We start from the raw sequence: 22,170 nt of genomic DNA, 5'->3' as shown, positions 1-22,170 counted from the left end.
CATACTTTGTCCTGAAATTCCTTTATTAAGAAGATTGGAGTGAAGTTTGAAAACTGGCAGTTACACAAAATAGCCTAATAAATTTCCCCACAATGCAGGGCATATTATAGATTAAATTCTGGCACGGACTATGGAGATGAGCACGTCCAAAAAACTGCAACAAAGAGGTAAGAGAAACAGGATAAAAATTGCCCATCGCAGCTCTGGCATCTTAACAGGGAATTTCCTAGGTTTCTAACAAAAATCTCAAATCCTTGAAAGGTAGTACACATACTAATCACTGATGTGCCTGGTAATTTACTTTACCTTTAAAGATTTGTATGTGCGGAATTTCCTTTTCTAAATGGTCCCAAGATCTGCCAAAGAGGAGACCTGGTCCCGCAGGCCTCAGATGCACTACTGAGGGGTGTGGGGATGGAAGAGGGGAAAATGAGTGGAGGTGTAGTCATGGTGTTGGAAGAGGAGACAAAAGCATTCCCTTGATCTGCTAACCACATTTCCTTCTCATCCACCATGGAGGGGTAATCCTGATGCCGTAGATCTCCCTTAATTCTCAAAGGAAAACCTAGAGAGGGAATCCAAGCTCAAGGCTCCCTTCCTGCAGTGGCTAGGAGATGAATGCGGGTGGGACTCCCCATCAACCTCTTCATGTCCACAGGACTGGAGCTCTCCTCTTACCAGCCACAAGAAGGGCTGGAATGTGCAGCTGGCAGGAGACTTAAGGTCAGCAAAGAGGTTGGTCTCTCTCTGCTTTCTGCTGTACCGCAGCCCCAGACAGGGGTGTCCAGCTAATGAAGACTCCCTCCCCATGAGCGTCTCTCCCCCCATCTCCTCCACTGTGAGACTTAGAGTCAAATCAGGGGGAGGCAGAGGGACACTTCAAACCCCAATTCCTACAAGCCAAAATAAGCTAACCAGCCTCCTGACAAGCCCAAACAGGGCTCATCAAGGACAAACACATACTGAAGTTCACGGAGACCTAGAGGTGGCTCCCGAGGAACCTCCTATGACCTGTGAGGTGGGTTAACAAACTCTTAAGGCTCACTGGGGAGTCTTCCCTCATGGAGATCTCAGTTGGGTCACAGAAAACGCAAGGACACCTCCTGCACTCCACCCCCACACCACCCTACAGATTTCCTATAGTCTGCCGGAGTGTTCCTTTCCCATGGGCCTCAGGGAATAGTAAGAGCAGGAGACTTGAAGGCAACAAAAGAGGGGGCTCATTGTCCCCATGATCTCACACATTGTTCCATGTGTGGAGGTGTAGTCATGGTGCTGGAAGCTCTTGAAGAATCAAGAATAACTCAAAGCTGATGAGCCATAGGGCTATTACTATTTAATATCTTAAGAACCTGTCAAAAATCTTGAGAGCTGTGCCCTAGATATCACAAAGCGGGAAGGAAAACAGACTTGAAAATTCTGAACCCCTCTACTTTTAGGGTGCCACAGTTCAGAGCTAATTCACTTCAAACTGGGAGATAGGGGAAGGTTCTACCTCTGCTACAGTTCTAACCCACCAATTTTGAGGCCAATGCCAAGAAAGAGAGGAAAAACTGGGCTTATAATGGAAGCTCGTTTGCAAGCTTAATTTTGTGGTGGCTTTGTTGCCCCTTATTAGTGCCTTTCATCCCTATGGCTCCTCCAGCCCTTTCATATACATGCAAATGCACACTTAGCAAGCTCTAAGCCTTATTCTGCATAAATGCTGCTACCTCTAGAGTGGAAAGAAGCCGCTGTTAAACAGCAAACAGCAATAATATAACACAATTTAAGAAAGGAATGAGGGAGTCTATTGTTTTCAGCTGAAACTACATGAAGAATAAGTTGACCAGGCTTTCTTTAAGTTTTTCATTCTGTGGAGCCCTTTACAATGAAAGATCATCTCTTGAAGCTACACTCATTCACAACACCCCAAAAACTTGTTCTAAATGTCAGAGTGTTGAATGTGTGGACCATTAGGAAGGACTCTGAGAATAACTAGTCTGTGAACTATTAAACAAGCAAAAATCTTGGGTACCTGCTTACTTGCTTCTTTATTTCTAGTTCTTAGTTACATATATACTGTGTGCCTCACTGACACTTTAATAGAAATTGGAGACCACTGACAGGGTAAGAAAGAACTAAACTTACTTTTACTCTCCTTACAGCATAGGTATGGCCAACGAGGTTGAATACCGGCTGCCGTACATTCCTCAAATCCCAACCTTTCAAACTACAGTCAACTGCACCAGTTACCAGCACATTCTGATTAAAAAACAAAAACAAAAAAAAAAACACATGCAGACATATTAGAACAGGGTTACTATTAAACTGCAATGATAAATATACAGCCTATGAGGTTCCCAGTGTACAGTCTAAAAAGACAATGGTAGGTTTCAGAGTAGCAGCCGTGTTAGTCTGTATTCGCAAAAAGAAAAGGAGGACTTGTGGCACCTTAGAGACTAACCAATTTATTTGAGCATAAGCTTTCGTGAGCTACAGCTCACTTCATCGGATGATTGTTACTCGCACATCAGTACAGCTGAAAAGACATTGATGTGGCAGTAAAAGACCTTTACTCTTTAAGAAAAGTAGTTCACTTAGGCATGTTTACTGTAGTTTAGCACAACACATTATACCTCATCATATTTGCACCAGTCACAGCTCAAGATCTCAGCCTGGTGGCCTGGAATCACTACTTTGACTCCTGGTGTCTTCACATCCCAAATTCTTAAAGTCTGATCGCCTGAAACAAAGGCATCATTGATGAGCCAAAGGTAATTGCAGGGAGTTTTCCCATTATAACTCTGAAATACTTCAAAATTACCAGTACAAAAAGTGACATAATTTGCTCGGCCTTCTACAAAAAATCCTGGCATGAATCAGTTACAGTCTAAACAAGAATGACTAATTATACACAAGATTCATTGAGACACACACAAGAAATTATTAGGGTTTTATCATTTAATTAACAAGATAATCAAACCTAACACCTAGCTTTGTTTTTATCACTAGCACCCTCCGTTGCTTTCTCAATTTGAGTAGATTTTGTAAAAAGGGTATGGGGTAAAATTTTCAAAAGGGCCTAAGAGTATGTCTACAGAGATCATGTAACACACGGGGTTCTCACTACATAAGGCAGGATTCACTGAAGATTATGTGATCAAATAGCTCTCGCCCTACTAATTTTACTTGCTGTAGTGGGACACATTTCATTTGGGTTTTAAATATCTCAGTGATACAATAATGGGCTTTCCGCCCCAGAAAAAGCTATTTTATCTTTGAAAGATGTTTTCCATCAGATAATACAGATTTTAAGAGGTAGCTTACATTTTGCAACCCACACTACTTAACAGGACACTTCCCATTTTTGTAAGAGAATCAATCCACAAATACACGTTTTGTTTGGTCCATTACTTTTGTAGTTAATCAAAGAAGCATTTTTAGGACCAAAGACATTTGGAAAACCAGCCCATTGAGCCAACAATAATTTTGACAGAATATAAGCAATGTTCCTGGTGGTAAAAAAAATTATGCCTGACCATATGAAATAGCCATTATTTTTGACCTAGTAATCTGGAGATAACACAGTGCAGCATATACAGCTTTGGTGCCAGCCAGAAACAGTATTATCAATGGATGGCACTACTTCAGAGAGGAAAAATCATACATTATAAAGTGACCTTACTACTGAGCCCTTTGCCCAATGGAAGAGTCAGCACTAAAGCCAAAACTGGCTCCCCGTTTCCCCAGCTCAGTTGCAGGGAGAAGGACTCACAAATAAAACATTACCCTTTAAAAAAAAAACAAAAAAAAACCAACTTGGGCTGATAAACATTTGTAAGATGGACAGAACAGAACAAGGTTAAAGACTGTTTGAAGCATACCAAGTACAATCATATTCATTAAAAGTCATCACTAACTAGCATTCCAATATTAAGCAAACCCAAAGATCCCCAAAAGTTTCCAATAAAAATGCATGCATTCATTCATTCATTCTACTTTTAGTAACAAGTCACCGCTATTAGACAACAGATTTTTGCTGGTCTATTGGGTGGTTATTGAACACAGACTTGTCTGTGTATTCTACTTGATTCACCTTAAACTTTATAAACGTGTTAAAATAAAAAATGAAGATAATTAAACATCCATGCACTCACCCAAAGTTTCCTAAAAAGAGATCCTAAACACAAGTGTAAAATTCATCCCCGTTCATAGAGCTGGCCAATGCCTATATATCACATAAGTCCCACTAAGGGACTAAAGTTTACGTTAGACATAAATGATGCGCTGGCTTTATGCTGGCTTTTTGTCAAAGGCTGGTTTCCACCCAAACCTATAACCCACAGTACATAAAGTTCAGCAAGACAAGAACCAGTTAGTGCACTCAATGCCAGACTGTGCCGAGACAGAATGGTCACAATTCAGCAAGGCTAGATACTTAAGAGATTAAAGAAAATAACTGTCCTGAAGGCAATACAGCTTCAAATTAGTTTTCAAAGAACCAAATACTTCTAGCTGAAAGGTTTTTACTTAAATAATGAAACTGGCTTGGTAAATACTACTGTCAGGAATCTGACCTTACTATAACTGGTCGCTACATAGGAACAAACTGGATAAAAGTGGTTTTAATCCACTGAAGGAAGAAGTTACCAGTAAAAAGCCATAAACACAAATATCCATGTACAGTATCTCAGCAAAACCCAAATAGAATTTAGCATTTACGATGGTGTTGTCCATCCAAAGAACACTACTTAACATGAATTCAGTCTCACAAAACTGCTTAAGGGAGGTAAGTATTATTCTTCTCTTTACAAATGAGGAAACTGAGGCAGAGAGAGGTTAAGATACTTGCTCAAAATCACACAGGAAGCCTAAGGTAGAGCAAAGAGCAGAACCCAAGTGTTCTGACTTTCAAAACAATCCTCCTAGGGATTTTTAAAATGATCATTCAATCAGTTTTATTCAGTCATAATAAATAAATTTAAACAGATGATCCAGCAAAGTATTAATGAAAAATATTAGGATATATATAGCTTTCATTAAGGTTACTCAATAGGGCTATAATATATGCATGAAGCCCATTTTCTATTTGTTTAATTACATTCTAGCAAAGGCTACAATGTAATTAAACAAAACTGACTGCAAGAAATCCATAGTCTCCAATTTAAATTTTTCAGTCTGAGATAAAATGCTTTTCAGGTATGCCAAGAATCTAAGTTAAGCACAAATATAAACACAAATACTGCCACAAAACACGTTGACTGTTTGTATGTTTTTACAAATGGCAGTTACTAGCCAGAAAGAATGGTAAGTATTTGGAGATTGAAAACTTTTAAGAGGGGGGAAAAATAATGTGCATTAATTAGCATGTGTATTTTCTGTACATAGCATGCCTTTAAAAAGAAAAATATGTAATTTGGCATATCAGAGTAGTTTTGATCTTTCTCAAATCTCTTACTGTACACTGTTCCTCTGTGAAAAAAAGTTAATGTATTTTTCTGCTCTACTTTTAAACACCCTTTTAGCTGTTGACAATCTCTACCACAGAATACTTTACTTGAGAATACTTTATAGCCACTAAGTACTGTAGATAATTCTTTATCCTGGTTGGCACACACTATAAATAACGGGCCACATGTTTTTGGTATGGTATTTCCCTGCAGTTTGCAAAATTAGAAGTTCATTTAATCAACCGTACTTAGCACAAGACACAGGAATTGACATGTAGTTAGATAATATTTCATATGAAGATGCCCACCTCGCTTTAACATGTATTTGATTTGACACAAACAAGCAAGCAAAGTATGTATTTTTAATAGCTTGTAGTGCAAGTGGCAATGAGTATTGCACTGAGCATATGCCAAATTATATATTTTTCTTTTTAAAGGCATGCTATGTACAGAAAATACACATGCTAATTAATGCACCTTATTTTTCCCCCTCTTAAAAGTTTTCAATCTCTAAATACTTACCATTCTTTCTGGCTAGTAACTGCCATTTGTAAAAACATACAAACATTCAAGGTGCTTTCTGGCAGCATGTGTGTTTATATTTAGCACATAAAATGCCTATAAATAAGCACAAGTAAAGAAAAAGAGCACTAATTTTATGAGTAGAAGGCAGCCTTTGCAATATAAGCGTATCAAAATATATCTTTTCAGGAACTTATGTCTGCCTCACCTCCCATCACCATGAAAACTTGAGTCACACTTTGGTTTTGTTGGAAACTGGGTAAACCCAAATAGCCTGGAATTTAAATTTGATTGTCCAAGGGTTGTTTTGCCTTGGGGAGCCACTTCTGGGGTGGAAATAAAGCAAAATCTGATTGTTATTACATCTCCTTTCTTGACAGAAACATCTGAAGACTGGAGAATGTGATGGCTTAGCAAGCCAAAATTGGGTCCAGAAACATTCACAGTGTAAACCACGTTAACAGAGAAATTATCTTGCAGATCACTCCCCTCTCATTTATGACCACTTGGGACTTTATCCTCCCCTTTTTGCAACCATAAGATACAACAATTATTTGCATGGAAGTGTCTTTACATATTTTAACTTTTATTGTTAGCTTAGATCGTGGTGGGCAAACTATGGCCCGTGGGCCACATCTGGCCCTCAAGCTCCCATGGGCCATGCGGCTCCCAGAACCAGCAGCTTGTCCCCCCTCTGGCTCCTACACATAGGGGCAGCTGTGGGGCTCCGCATGCTGTCCCCGCACCTCCCATTGGCTGGGAACAGTGGTTAATGGGAGCTGCAGGGGCAGTGCCTGCGTACAGGGCAGCACGCAGCATAGCCGCCTGGCTGCACCTCCGCATAGTAGCCAGAGGGGGTACATGCTGCTGCTTCCGGGAGCCGCTTGATGTAAGCGCTGCCCAAAGCCTGCACCCCTGAACCTCTCAGTCCCAGCCTGGAGCACCCTCCTGTACCCCAAACCCCTCAACCCCAGCCCCACCCTAAAGCCCACACCCCCAGCTGGAGCTCTCATCCCCCGGAATCCCCTCCTGCACCCTGAACTCCTCATATCTGGCCCCACCCTGGAGCCCGCACTCCCAGCCAGAGCCCTCACCCCCTGCCACACCCCAACTCCAATTTCATGAGCATTCATGGCCCGTCATACAATTTCTATACCCTGATGTGGCTCTCGGGCCAAAACGTTTCCCCACCCTGGCTTAGATTCTGAAAAGAAGAAGAGCCCACACCATGTAAAAGTTTGGGAACCTCTGGGTTACACAATCTGGTTAGTAAAAAAATATATTCAAAGACTCTAGGAAGAGATATTAACATTTTCAGAAAAGTAAATCTCAAACACAGACACCCCACCCCTTACTCCTTGGTGACAAGAACAACGCAGTCAGAGATGGCATACAAGGGTAATAGTGCTGTCAATCTCTCATACATAAGTGTGCTGAATACAGGAGTTTACAAAGTATACAGACTGAATTTGTTTGTTCACTTGTAAACCAGAAAAGCTGCAGTTCCAAACCTTCTCTCTCAATGTATGCAAATTTCACAGTAAAGACCACACCCTTCCCATAGCACCAGACCACTTTCCATCCTGCGTTTGCAAAATGACTCCTTGAGGAAAGACTACAATGAATGGAGCTAAAACCCTGATGAATGAGGGAGAATCTTGCAGAGCATACATACTACATGAGACAATCTTTTATTTTCCTTACACTCATGACCTGTTAAAGCTGTAATGAAAACAGTCTGTACTTACCCTACTCATTAAATGTAATGACTGCATTAATTATATATACATGAATGCAGCATTAAAATTGAAGTGGTCGAAGATAAAGGCTAGCTATTATGCTAAGCCCCACTGGGCTTTGTCCAGTACAGCACAGACTCTTCATTTCCAAGTTACCAATGCTGTGCGGTATTGGACACCATCACTGTTATGTAATTAGAAAAAAAAGATACTTGTTAGTTCCTCTTGCTGGCAAATTTAAAGGACAATAAGAATTTGTTGACTCTATAAACGATGATTCTATAGTGAATTAAAAGAACCAGGCACAATCTATTGCTCTGCAGTGGTTGAGGGTCATTGAGCTGAACTGATTTACATTTGGCTATACGCTAATGATGCGTGCATTTGGCACCTTCTTTATGTGCTAGTCATCACTTTGTTCTCCAGGTAGAGAGAGAGAGAGAGACCTTCTGGACAAACGATATAATGAGTCATTAAACCCTTTTAGCCATCAGGCTGTTATTTATGTCATGTCTTTAATCACATTTTCCACATGATTGGTCTTTCGATGTCAGCCAGACATTTATTGGGCCCCTGAGCTGATGCAGCATGTCCACCTGATCTCCCAGCTTATTTTATCAGCTCAAACTGCTATTGACATCAGAATAGAATTTATTTACATACACAGAATTAACAGCTCCTTTTTGTTAATATTTTCAAACAACAACAGGTAAGGGGCAATCAAATAACTAGCTAGAGTAGAAACCATTGCACACGATAATAGCAACACTGTGAAATGCCTCACACATCTTTCAAAATGTGAAATGCAAGTGTATTAGCTACTAAATAAAAGTTAATGTAATTGAAATACCAGTCAGACATACTCCATTCTCCTGTCCACTCCACACCAGTTGAATCTTGCTGCACACGGATATGACTTATTTAATTTGAGGACTTTTAATCAAACTAAATATTTCTCAGGTAGCATTCATTCCTTTTTTCATTTGGCTTACATTTCAGCATGGCAAGGGACCCCCCCTTCTTTCCTTCTGCTCCCCCATTTTCTTAAAAGAAAAATAATACATTGAAAATGAATTTATCATCCCTAGAACCAAGGAACTAACAATATCAGCTTGAGCCAAATATAGAATAATTCAAGCTTTCTCAGGTAGCTGGCAGTGCCTCTCAATATAGACCTGGAACAAAACTCACTGGTCCAGCCTAGGGCCTTTTTTGAGGAGTGAACCTTCCTCCCCACCCCAACAGCAGTCACAAAAAGAAACTAGATAAGAACAAACTTATTTTCACTTTTCCCCCCAAGAGGACTGAAACCAAGAGGAAAAGAAGTGTACAATAGTTGTTCTTCATCTATTTCAATAGGAGTGCCAAATGCTTAACAAAACACTTCAAAGTTAATTAAGTTTGTATCAGGACTAAACTTTTGTCTAAATTGTGGAGTAAGTAAATTGTTAACCACAGAGATCACCATTTTCCTAACAGATAAAAATCAACAGGTGTTGGGACATGAAACAACTAATTTCTGGCTTTAAACTCTGAGACTTCATGGTGTGTGTGACTGCGCATCACTCAAACGATTCATCTAAAGCATTTCAGCACTCTTCTGGTTGAAGCTGAAGAGGGAGGTAGGAGGGGTCCAGAAAATGGGCAGAGGAAGAAGTTCAAGTATTCCCTTCCATCCCAATTCTAGTCAAAATTTCTGTGCGACAAGTTTTCAGGCCAGCACTAGTTCCTAGTGAAAAAGTTTATTGACCTTTTATTTTCTGTTATTAAGTGTAAGGATCCTGAAAATCTAAAATGAGGATCCCCGTCTCCTATTCTCCTCCACCACCACAACTGGAGAAAACCTCATGCCACAGTAGGTGTCAGTTGGCTCCAACAACATCCTCTATCCTGAGTGTAAGGGCAAAATGCCTTTAACCACCCAAAAAGTGAAGTGATCACCTCTCAGTGGTTTGAGCTTTGGCCTGCTAAACCCAGAGTTGTGAGTTCAATCCTTGAGGGGGCCATTTAGGGATATGGGGCAAAAATCGGGGATTGGTCCTGCTTTGAGCAGGGGGTTGGACCAGATGACCTCCTGAGGTCCCTTCCAACCCTGATATTCTATGATTCTATGAAAATGCACTGTCTGAGATGCTTTAGGAAATGCCATTTGGACCTAAGAACAAGAAACCATCAGAGTTGTTCATTTGCTGGACAGAATAGCGATAGATGTGTCATTGCTAACGGCATGAAAAGCTCCATTATATATCTACCATTGTAAAGCCATTTTGTAAAGATTTAAAATAATAAAAAAACTGAAGGATACTTCTCCATATAAAACCCTCTGCTTTTTATTCAAGTTCCTTGATTACGTTAATTTATTCAGTAGAACATATACTTTATTTGGCTATAAAGAGGGAGATATAACAGTATTCTGAGTGCATCAGTTTCTTTCATATGACGACTCTGGGTATGTCTACACTGCAGTTAAAAACCCACAGTTGGCCTGAAACAGACAAGAAATGGACTTTTTTGATTGTCAGAATTTTCAGTCACATTTCAGACTCAGTTGGACCTAAACCAGGTTATTTTTTCCTCAATTTTTCAGAACTGCCAATACAAAAAATCAGTTATTCACCCAGCTCTCGTCCTGACAGCTTTTATGGAAATTACAAAAAGCACCCCACACTTTTTAAGATTAGGAGTTTTCCCAGCCGGCTTTGGCCAAAATTTCACCAATCCCTACGCTACCGTTGAGAGTGTTTTGTGCCAAACGGCTGCATTTCAGTGGTGGTGTGCACAGCGTACAGAGAGCCCAATCCTGTAAAGAGATGCACTGTTGGAAGAGACACAGACAGGTGCTTCCAAGATACGACAGAAGTGGCTCTGCAAACCACCTGGAACCACTCTGCAGGTCATTGCTTAATTATTCAGGGCTGTCAATTAATCGCAGTTAACTCACACGATTAACTGAAAAAATTAATCGCAATTAATCACAGTTTTAATTTCACTGTTAAACAACAGAATACCAATTTAAATGTATTAAATATTTTGGGTGTTTTTCTACATTTTCAAATATAATGATTTCAGTTATAGCACAGAATACAAACTGTACAGTACTCACATTATTTTTATTACAAATATATGCATTGTAAAAATGATAAACAAAAGAAACAGTATTTTTCAGTTCACCTCATACAAGTACCACAGTGCAATCTCTTTATTGTGAAAGAGTAATTTACAAATGTAGATTTTTTTTTTACATAACTGCACTCAAAAATAAAACAATGCAAAACTTTAGAGCCTACAAGTCCACTGAGTCCTACTTTTTGTTTGGACAATCGCTAAGAGAAATAAGATTGTTTACATTTACAGGAGATAATGCTGCCTGCTTCTTATTTACAATGTCAGCTGAAAGTGAGAACAGATGTTTGCATGGCACTTTTGTAGCCAGTGCTGCAAGGTATTTATGTGCCGGATATGCTAAACATTTGCATGGCCCTTCATGCTTTGGCCACCATTACAGAGGACATGCTTCCATGCTGATGATGCTCGTTAAAAAAATGCGTAAATTAAATTTGTGACTGAACTTGTCAGGGGAGAATTGTATGTCTCCTGCTTTAAGCTTTACCCACATTCTGCCATATATTTCATGTTATAGCAGTCTCAGATGATGACCCAGCATGTTGTTTGTTGTCACAGAATCACAGAATATCAGAGTTGGAAGGGACCTCAGGAGGTCATCTAGTCCAACCCCCGGCTCAAAGCAGGACCAATCCCCAATTTTTGCCCCAGATCCCTCAATGGCCCCCTCAAGGATTGAACTCACAACCCTGGATTTAGCAGGCCTATGCTCAAACCACTAAGCTATCCCTGCCCCCCACTTTAAGAATACTTTCACTATAGATTTGACAAAATGCAAAGAAGGTACCAATGTGAGATTTCCCAATGATAGATACAGCACTCGAACCAAGATTTAAGAATCTGAAGTGCCTTCCAAAATCTGAACAGGACAGGGTGTGGAGCATGCTTTCAGAAGTCTTAAGAGAGCAACACCCCGATGCGGAAACTACAGAATCTGAATTGCCAAAAAAGAAAGTCAACCTTCTGCTGGTGGCATCTGACTCAGATGATGAAAATGAACACACGTTGGTCTGCATTGCTTTGGACCATTATCGAGCAGAACCCATCATCACATGGACGCATGTCCTCTAGAATGGTGGTTGAAGCATGAAGGGGCATATTAATCTTTAGCACGTCTGGCACAAATATCTTGCAACACCGGCTACAACAGTGCCATGCGAATGTCTGTTCTCACTTTCAGGGATCACTGTAAACAAGAAGCGGGCAGCATTATCTCCTGCAAATGTAAACAAACTTGTTTGTCTGAGTGATTGGCTGAACAAGAAGTAGGATTAAGTGGACTTATAGGCTGTAAAGTTTTACATGGTTTATTTTAGAATGCAGTTATTTTTTCTACATTTGTAAGTTCAACTTTCATGATAAAGAGATTGCACTACAGTACTTGTATTAAGTGAATTGAAAACTACTATTTCTTTTATTTTTACAGTGCAAATATTTGTAATAAAAAAATAAATATAAAGTGAGCACTGTACACTTTGTATTCTGTGTTGTAACTGAAATCAATATATTTGAAAATGTGGAAAACATCCAAAGATATTTAAATAAACAGTATTCTATTATATTTTAATTGTGCGATTAATCACTATTAATTTTTTTAATCACTTGACAGCCCTCATTATTATGTGCATTAGAACAAATAAGAAACTCACTATCAACAGACAATTCTACTTCCACTGTCCAAGCTGAGTCAAATGGAAATGGCCAGCATGAATGATGAAAAGTAAATCAGATTTTTAGAAAACATTAAAATTTTTATAGTCTGAACTGTTATAAGAAAGATTGTGCATGCATGTGTGTTTTGACTGCATCTCTTGAATTTAAATAATAGAACTGAAGTGACTCATGTTTCGGTCAAAACCAAAACACACTCAGGGCTTGGCTACACTTGTGAGTTACAGCACAATAAAGGAGTCCCGGGTGCACTAGCTCACTACCCGTCCACACTGGTAAGGCACGTAGAGCGCTCTGACTCCACGGCTACAGCCCTGCTGGTACTTCACCTCAGCAAGTGGAATAACGTTTGCTGCGCCCCCGCTGGAGCACCGCGGCGCCAGTGTGAACGAGGTGTTGCATTACTGCGCTCTGATCAGCCTCCGAAAACGTCCCATAATCCCCTGAAGTCAAGTGGCCACTCTTGTCATTGTTTTTGAATCGCTGCAGGAATGCGGATATGCCCTTTGAAAACTCCATTTCTGACAGCTGGCTGCTTATCTGCTCCAAGACAAAGCAAGCCATTAGTGTGGAATGCTATGTGTGAGAGAGAGAGGTGGGTGGGGGGAGGGAGGGAGGGGGTCTGCTGCTGTCTGAATTTACAAGACAACATGCTGACATGCTCTCAGCCCCCCCAAAACCCACTCTCTCTCCCCCCATGTGCACACAACACACTCCCTGTCACACACACACCCCCATTTGAAAACCACATTGCAGTCACTTGCATGCTGGGATAGGTGCCCACAATGCACCACTCCCATTGCTGCTGCAAGTGCCGCAAATGTGGCCACACCAGTGCACTTGAAGCTGCCAGTGTGGACACACTGCAGCGCTTTCCATACTGCGCTCTCCGAAGGCTGGTTTAACTCAAAGTGCTCTACATTTGCAAGCGTAGCCATGCCCTCAGACTTCAACGGGGCAAGACCGTGCCTTTTGAATGGTTCTATCAATGGTCCCACTATGTTTTCCAAGTATTTAGTTGCAGTGAACATATACACTGTAGTCCCAAATCCCTATTCAAATCACTTTGCAGTCCTTCATTTGATCCCAAAGAGACTCAACTCTTTTTTTTTTTTTTTTTAACGTTAGCAGGATCTACAAAACTGGCAGGAGGCAGCAAAGGTAAAGTTGCTGATCTTCTTTCCTGAGGACAGGGCACAGCTATACATATCAGTATATTATACTTTAGGACAAATGGTCTACTGCTACCATGGTTTTGGAGGCAGTCTTTTAAAGATATGTTAGAATACACAAGAAAACATGAAGCACATTTTAGCAGCCAAAAACAAAAAATTATGAATGGGAAGGGGAGTTGTATAAATGCAATAGTGTGAAAAACTGCCTCAGGATCACTGAAGTGAAGTAAGTGCTAGATAAATGCTGATTCCAGTTGAGAAACCAAGAGAAGCAATTTAAGGATCACAACAGAACCTGCAAATCCATTCCATGGCTATGAATTTCTCTCTTCTTCTTCCATTTTAAAAAATATGATACACACCACCATCCGCTGGATGGACAAAGTGAGAAATAATTCAATACAATGCAGGCTCTTTTGATTTGAATGCCATTTTACTATAATATTTACCTGAAGCAGATGCAAAACAGCCTGGGATGTGTGGAGACCATATAGTGCTGTAAATGATGCCTTCATGGCCTTTAAAAGTGCATAATGACCGCCCCACAGTTGGGTCCCACTAAATAAAATGAAAAACAAAAGTCTGCAGGTGGAACATAGCAATACTTAAATCCAATTATTTATTTTGGCCTAAACACAACTTTCCAAGAAGGCTAATTAAAATGTACACTTTTATTCTACTGTGATTTATGTACAATAAAAAGAAGAGGTTTTCATATACGCATTCACAGAGAAACTAAAAAAAATTATGCAAAGAGACCAGAATATCTCAATATTTTTATATTATATAGCTGTCGACATAAATATAATATTTTTTATTGTGTCCATCAAACAGTAACTGGGCACACAACAAAACTGAAAATATTTCAATTACCCTTTGAAATGTGTCTGGTCTTTCTGCCATTTAGATATTTTGGGACTAACGGGCATGCACACTTCTATATTAATTAGAAACAAAAGTATCTAAAACCCCATCTTACAATTAGTTTAGCCCAAAATCTCCCAGGGATTTCTTTGGGAATTATATGTCATGGTGGACTGCAGGATCTTCCCTTTAACATACATCATTGAAAGAACTCGTGTGTTTTGAAAGTATGCAGCTATGAAGGGCAATGCAGCAATCCAAATTAAAAATAAATAAATAAAAAATGATAGCATCAGTTTAAATAAAGAGGAAAGCAGAAGGAACAGAAAACTGCATAAGAGAGGACACTGTTTCTCAACACAAATTAAGAACTGCAAGTTCCAAAACAAATCACAGTGCTGACCTTCTGTAAAAAACAGACGTACCAATTTGGCAGTTTGATCCCATGAACCAGACACCACTAGCTGTTCTCCTCTAGTTTGGCTCCAGTCAACACTGTAAACCTATAAATATTACAACAACTTAGTTTAGAACAGCATAAATCTCCAATTTTGATACTCTGCCGAGCCAGAGTTTCATAAAGTGTACCTGGATTTTTAGTTTGTAACACAATCAGCTGGAAATGTGCACATCTGGCACTAAAGAGCAGTCATGAAGCCACTTAACTGTGCAGAAAATTAAATTTAACATTTCAAACAGTTTTTCTTTAGGAGTTCTGCTTTTTGTCGTATATAGATACCAAACAACTATTCCTTTTAAAACTAGGACTAATGAGGAAACAAGTTTGAGATGTGTTATTTATTTGTTGTGGAAAGATTCATTAGTCACTTCTTAGCATATCTCTACACTGCAATTAAAAACCCACACCTAGCCCATGCCAGCTGACTCAGGCTCGGGCTAAGGGGCTATTTAATTGCAGGAGAGATGTTCCAGCTTGGACTCCAGCCTGGTCTCTGGGACCCTCCTGTGACGCACTCTATATATAAAAAGAAAAGGAGTACTTGTGGCACCTTAAAGACTAACAAATCTATCTGAGCATAAGCTTTCCTGAGCTACAGCTGCATCCGATGAAGTGAGCTGTAGCTCATGAAAGCTTATGCTCAAATAAATTTGTTAGTCTCTAAGAAAAGGAGTACTTGTGGCACCTTAGAGACTAACCAACAAGTATTCCTTTTCTTTTTGCGAATACAGACTAACACGGCTGTTACTCTGAAATTAGTCTCTAAGGTGCCACAAGTACTCCTTTTCTTTTCACGGATACAGACTAACATGGCTGCTACTCTGAACTCTATATATAGAGTGTGAATATAATGTAACTAAAATATGCTTCATGCAAAAGGTCTCTTGTAAAGTATCATTACAGAGCTTATAATCTACTGAGTGTGGTCATCCTATTTGTATAAATGTATCACTCTTGTATCTGAAACTAGAAATATGAAATATAATTCTGAGGGCCTATTGTAGTTATGCAACGTGTGGGCCATTAATGGTGGTTTGGAATCTTGATGGCTCCCATCAACCAGGACAATTGACTGTGGATGGCTCTGTTTGCAGGCAGGTCTTCCTGTGAGTCAGGCTGGGAGGAATGAAGGCTTGGGGTCTCACAGGACATGTGACCATGTCACCTGAACTGGAATCCATCTTTAACCTGGTGCTTTTCCACTGAGAAGGAGGGATGGGAACCCAGAGGGACAAAGGATTCCCGCCTTATGCCAAAGATATATAAGTGGGTGGAACAGAACAAGGGAAGCAGCCATCATGAGGAATCCTCTAGCTACCACCTGAGCTGGAACAAGGGCTGTACCAGGGGAAAGGATGGTGCCCAGACTAGGAAGGTGTCCAGCTCAAGTCTGTGAAAGAAACTTATTGAAACATCTCTAAAGGTGAGATTTTATCTGTATTCAGTTTTTTTACTGTACTAGACTTAGACTGGCGTGTTTTATTTTATTTTGCTTGGTAATTCACTTTGTTCTGTCCGTTACTACTTGGAACCACTTAAATCCTACTTTCGGTATTTAATAAAATCATTTTTTACTTATTAATTAACCCAGAGTATGTATTAATAGTTGGGGGGGGGCAAACAGTTGTGCATATCTCTCTATCAGTGTTATAGAGGGCGAACAATTTATGAGCTTACCCTGTATAAGCTTTATACAGGGTAAAACAGATTTGTTTAGGGTTTAGACCCCATTGGGAGTTGGGCATCTGAGCGTTAAAGACAGGAACACTTCTGTAAGCTGCTTTCAGTTAAGCCTACAGCTGTTAGGGGACATGGTTCGGACTTGGGTCTGGGTTTCCAGCAGGCTAGCGGGTCTGGCTCAAACCAGGCAGGGCACTGAAGTCCTAAGATGTCTGGGAAGGAAAGCAGGGGCAGAAGTAGTCATGGCATATCAGGTGGCACCTCCCAGGGTGGTTCCGTGATCCAACCCGTCACACCTCCCACCTCACAGGGTCCCAGTGCCCGAGCTGGAGCCCAAACTAGAACGTGTACCGCACAATTAAAAGCCCCTTAGCCTGAGCCCAGTCAGCTGGCACAGGCCAGCAATGAGTTTTTAATTGCAGTGTAGACGTACCCTGAAAGAATTCAAAATCTCATTTTTTATTTACACAAAGTGAAACAGAACTTTATAGTTGGCCTGTTTGGACACTTATTGGTATGTTTAATAGAGAAATTTAAAAGCTGAACTCATTACATAGAATTTTATACCTTTGAAACTCTTCTCTCTCATGTTATATAAAACAAACCTACATTAGATGAAAGTTCAAGTTGCAAAGTCGAGCACCCTAAAACCTAGGAAATGCTGCAATTAAGGTTGAACACACAATCTTATAAGGCATGTGCACAAGGCAGGCAAATTAACAGTCTCCTTGCCTAGGCAGTCCCAGTCTTTCCCATCCCTCTGTTCAAGAAAGTCCTGCTCAGCCCCATGCATCCCGCATGGCTTTCCTGTGCCAAGTACAACCCACCTGAAATCAGTGGGTTTGTACTCAGCACAGCTAAGCCATAGTACTGCAGACACAACTAAAAGCAAGAAAATCCCAAATTATAGCCCACTTCTCAACTGTACTCTAATGCCCACACAGCATGTTTCCACAGACAATGGACTCCTCATCACATGGAACTCCTTTCTGCCTCCAACAGATATGGGAATACAGTACACACAACACGTTAATTCCCCTCACATTACTACACAAAACCTTAGTTATGAACTCACAAACACTTAAATGTGCTCATCAACCAGGAGCACTTACTAATGTTGCTGAGACTGTTAAGGTTATAGACTGTGATGATACTACAGATCCCTGTGCCCTTCCACCACAACTCACCCCAATTTGCCAGAGTACTGATGGAAAAGAGAAGGAGGCAGGGATGGGAAAATAAAACAGACCTATGGGGACAGCACTGATACTTTAATTCTCCATTTTGTGAACAAATACCGTACACTAAAGTCATATATAGATAGCTTCCTATCTCCACATTTCTCATCATCATATTTTATACAGAATATTGCCTCCAGTGATGAGATCTGCAGATAGCCCACTACAAGGACACCATTCAAAGCCCAAGTCGCCTCTTCCTTGGCTAAATAAGGATACTTGTTTCCACATCTGATAGCTGAATCTCATAATATCCCACTTTAACCTATACTGAAGTATTAGTATGTGATACTAGCCAAGTTTCATACCAGAAAGAGACAAACTTATCTAAAGTTCATATCCAGGTTCTTAGAGGATAGGTCCATCAATGGCTATTACCTAGGATGGTCAGCGATGCAACCCCACACTCTGGGTGTCCCTAAACCTCTAACTGCCAGAAGCTGGGACTGAACAACAAGGGATAGATCACTTAATAATTGCCCCATTTTGTTCATTCCCTCTGAAGCATCCGGCACCATCAGACGACAAGATATTGGGATAGATGGATCATTAGTCTGACCCAGTATGGCTGTTCATACGTAAAACTACATCCCTAGTCAGCAAACAGTTGACATTTCTTTGGTCATTAGTACCACAACTAATTCCCTTTCACGCTCATTATACATCCACCCACAATATACACATCCAGTTCCTCAATCACACATGCATGCATGTGCGCTAACCCTATGGGTGCTCCAATACCCACCTGCAGCCCCCCCACCCCCGATCAGCTCCTCCCCCTCCCCACAGTGCTTCTCACCTGCCGGCAGGCCCCGCTGATCAGCGCCTCCCCCTCCCTCCCAGTGCCTCCCGCCTACCGCAATCAGCTGTTCCACAGGGTGCGGGAGGCATTGAAGGGGAGGGGGCCAGTATGGGGCAGGAAGAGGTGGGGTGGGGGCGGTGCCTGGGCTGGGTGGGGAACACTCCCTGGCACACAGAATCATGGAACTGGACGTGACTTTGAAAGGTCATCTAGTCCAGTCCCCTGCACTTGTGGCAGGACTAATTATCTAGACCATTCCTGACAGGTGTTTGTCTACTGCTCTTAAAAATCCCCAATGATGGACGTTAGAAAGTCGGCACCTCTGCTCACATGTACAATCATAACTCCATCCTCAGATGAGTTAAAGCAGAAAACATATGGGTAATATATATTTAATCTTGGTGTTAAAGTTGTTCATTTTATGTTGAGTAACTGAATATGCATATTGTAGGGGGCTGTATGCTCGAAGTGAAAGTGAGTTCATTGTCAAGCTAAGAATCGGAGTGCATTTGAATGGTAAGGCATGTGCATAGTGGCTGGTGTGGATGTTAATGTTGCTTAACTGAAGATTTCCTCAATTTTTAGAAATGGTGCTGAAAGGTAACACACTTAGTCAATTACTTTTTTTAATACAGAGATGGACATACGTCAACATTCTGGATTTCCCAGAAGCGAGACAACAGAGTTCCACGCTTAATTCATAGTAGTGCCATTCAAATCATTATTTAAAACTGTGTTATTTAAGAGACTTGACACATTGCTCCCTCTTGTAGCTTTTTCAGCCTGACCCTGCCATTGCAACTAATATTGCTATGTTACCTAGGGAGTCATTCCAGGCTGACAGTTCGAAACACTGTCTTGTCTCCTGCTCTAACCCTCTCTTTTCTACTTCAGTTTGTACTGGACATACTCTGTCAAGCTTAAAACATACATCAACAGGAAATGTACATTGGTATTTCCTGGATGTAAAAACATGTTAGCTCTCCTTGCCATGAAGTGAAATGCAACACTGCTACTGGCTGCTCAATACTGCCCATCATTCATGTCAGTCACATCTTAAACCTGATCTGCAAGCTGATCAAGAGCAGTCAGTGCCAAATGTTTCTTTCATTTTCATCTGAAGTGGCAGATGGTACAATTATGAAATAATCTGCCTATAGTGGAAAATTTCTTCCTAATTCTGGCCACTAATGACTAGTTTATGCTTTTTACACTGTATAGGAAAATTACAATGATCAATACTATTCTTTGCAGAAGACAGCTGCAATGCAATTGGCTATAATTCTTGACAGATAGTTTTTAAGAAGTCACTGGTCAGCAAAATCACTTCAAGTCAATGCCTTTCTTTGAACATCATATTTCTTCAGGTCTGTAAGAAAATAATTCCTCAACTTTATGAGAGCTAACAGGCAATCATTCATTCGTAGGAGTTTCAGCCTTGCAAAAAGAGGTGAACCATACAAGCTAATGATTTCTGCACCTCAGAAAGATTACTCCCAGTTTAGATATATCAGGTATAAATATTTATAAATATATATCAATTTATGTTACTAAATATGAAATAAATTCTGATATTGTAGTATTTTATCTTTAAAAAATTCAATCCAGTCTTAATTTTGTCAATAGATGTAATGTAAGGCTAGTCAGACCAATAAAAAGATCCATGTTAGTCACAATTTTTTCCATTTAAACAGTGGGCCTGAAATCTTGTGCAATTTGGGCCTGTTGTATTAATTCAGCTGGAATATATGGACCCAAAGAGATAAAGGTGTAACATAACCCAGTCACTGCCCAACATTAAACTGTTTTAAACAAGGTTTGGAGTTTCACATGCAGAGACCTCAGCCTGCTTAATCCCCTGGCAAACACATCATTAAAAATCCTTTTAACCTTTTATCAGAGATACAGAAAAGAAGGAAAAAGTTAAAGCATTTGAAATGGAAAGTATTAAATAAGGCTTTCATTTTAACAACATCCACTGTTCCCTTTACTCTATCTGGAGAGAGTTTTTCAAAGGAATACACCCCTTGATTGACAGAATTTTAGATGGTATCAAAGATGGTAACTGTTTTTGGGGAAAAGAGAAGAAGTTACTTGAGATGGCTGGAGCTGTTAAAGTCTGATCCCATTTCATAAGATAACAAAACACACATACACAAAGGGGAAAGACAAAGACAGAAAATGCAGCTTCTGTCTCTGATGTTTTCACTTACAACCTCATTACTGGAAAAAACACAGGTACAGTGTGTTACAGCTACTTCAAGACCTGGCAAACTTGAACAAGTGTTGGGCTGTTTAGGTGATTGCTTTAAATTGCCTCTTTCTGGTCACAGGCTTACAGCAGTGTTGCAAAATATGCTGTCCTGGCTGGCTAAGCAAGACTGTTATTAGAGAGAAGTAAAAAAGCAGAGAGATAGGAAAGAGAAGAAATAAGGTAGGGAAGGAAAAGGACACGAAGTCGCACATCCTAAGTGGTGTTTGGGATTCAGCTGGAGCCAGTAGAGGTGGCAGTGTCATCTGGGCCCCGCTCTTGGCCCAGTCCTATTAGGACTTCTTTCAGGATGAGAATAAAGGTTTGGGGTCCCAGGAAACAGTGGGGTGGCTGCCATGATGGTGAAGTTTGCCCCATCCCCATCTTTCAGTCAGGCAGCACTGCAGTCCATTAGCTCCCCCTACCCCCAAAGTCCCTTTTTCACAAACCTGAAAGGGAGTGATGGTGGAATAGCCCATCCCTTCATTATTTTGTCCATCAATCAGGCCTAATTTCCAATACAGCAATTTTGGTTCACTGATTTCCAGTTCCACACTTTTCTTGTTTACCAAGCATGATCTTAATACAATCCTTGAGTTATATCAGCAGGCCTTTTGTTAGACTGAATTAGTGCACTGTGTCCCGCTTTTGCGCTTTTCCCCATCAACATTTGTTATAGGTCTTATGAATTTTCAGTCACTTTTCAAATATGAGCTTGCAATTAGGGTACATTTGTAGGCCCAGTTAACACAACAGGACTAATTGTGGATCACCTCTTTTGAAGAAGGTCCTTTAGAAAGATTTTCAATTATCTGCCTTTCCCACCCAAGTATGTTATATCACTTTGAACAGGTTCCCTTTAGAAGTCTAGCACTCCTTTCTGCAGGCTGAGTTCACAATGTTACATGACTTTTCCTTCTGACATGCCTCTGCTTCAGGGTTCTGACATGCCGAAGATATACAGGTTACAGTTATTCCACCTATTCCCCATTTTGAGAACCAAATAATTAAAAGAGTAACAGTCAGTCTAAAAACGCAGTGAGGTAAAATATTGTTGAAGGAGATATTTCCATTTTAATAGTTTGTAAAAACAACAGGAATAATTTATATTCACTCTCTGTGGTAAGTAGAGAGGGAGAAAGCGTCCAACTTTAAATAGATGCTACTTCCTCCTTCTTTATAACCTTGAGATGTGTACACACACAAACAAATT

At 40.4% G+C, this 22,170-nt stretch overlaps 1 protein-coding gene across 3 annotated transcripts in view; it reads right to left on the bottom strand.

Moving 5' to 3' along the window:
• Positions 1–22,170, bottom strand: part of PEX7 (peroxisomal biogenesis factor 7) — an 82,262-nt gene that overhangs the window by 52,049 nt on the left and 8,043 nt on the right. For 2 of the 3 annotated variants that reach the window (XM_073337425.1, XM_073337424.2), the window contains exons 4-7: positions 14,952–15,029; positions 14,112–14,220; positions 2,619–2,725; positions 2,131–2,244 (exon numbers count right to left, since the gene is read on the bottom strand). In XM_073337425.1, coding sequence (XP_073193526.1) covers positions 2,131–2,244; positions 2,619–2,725; positions 14,112–14,220; positions 14,952–15,029 — 408 coding nt within the window. The remainder of the gene's footprint in view (positions 1–2,130; positions 2,245–2,618; positions 2,726–14,111; positions 14,221–14,951; positions 15,030–22,170) is intronic. The other variant, XM_073337426.2, reaches the window with a different exon arrangement.

Source organism: Lepidochelys kempii, chromosome 3, assembly GCF_965140285.1.
Source record: "Lepidochelys kempii isolate rLepKem1 chromosome 3, rLepKem1.hap1, whole genome shotgun sequence".
NCBI classification, from domain to species: domain Eukaryota; kingdom Metazoa; phylum Chordata; order Testudines; family Cheloniidae; genus Lepidochelys; species Lepidochelys kempii.
This window is presented reverse-complemented; position numbering and strand designations above follow the sequence as displayed.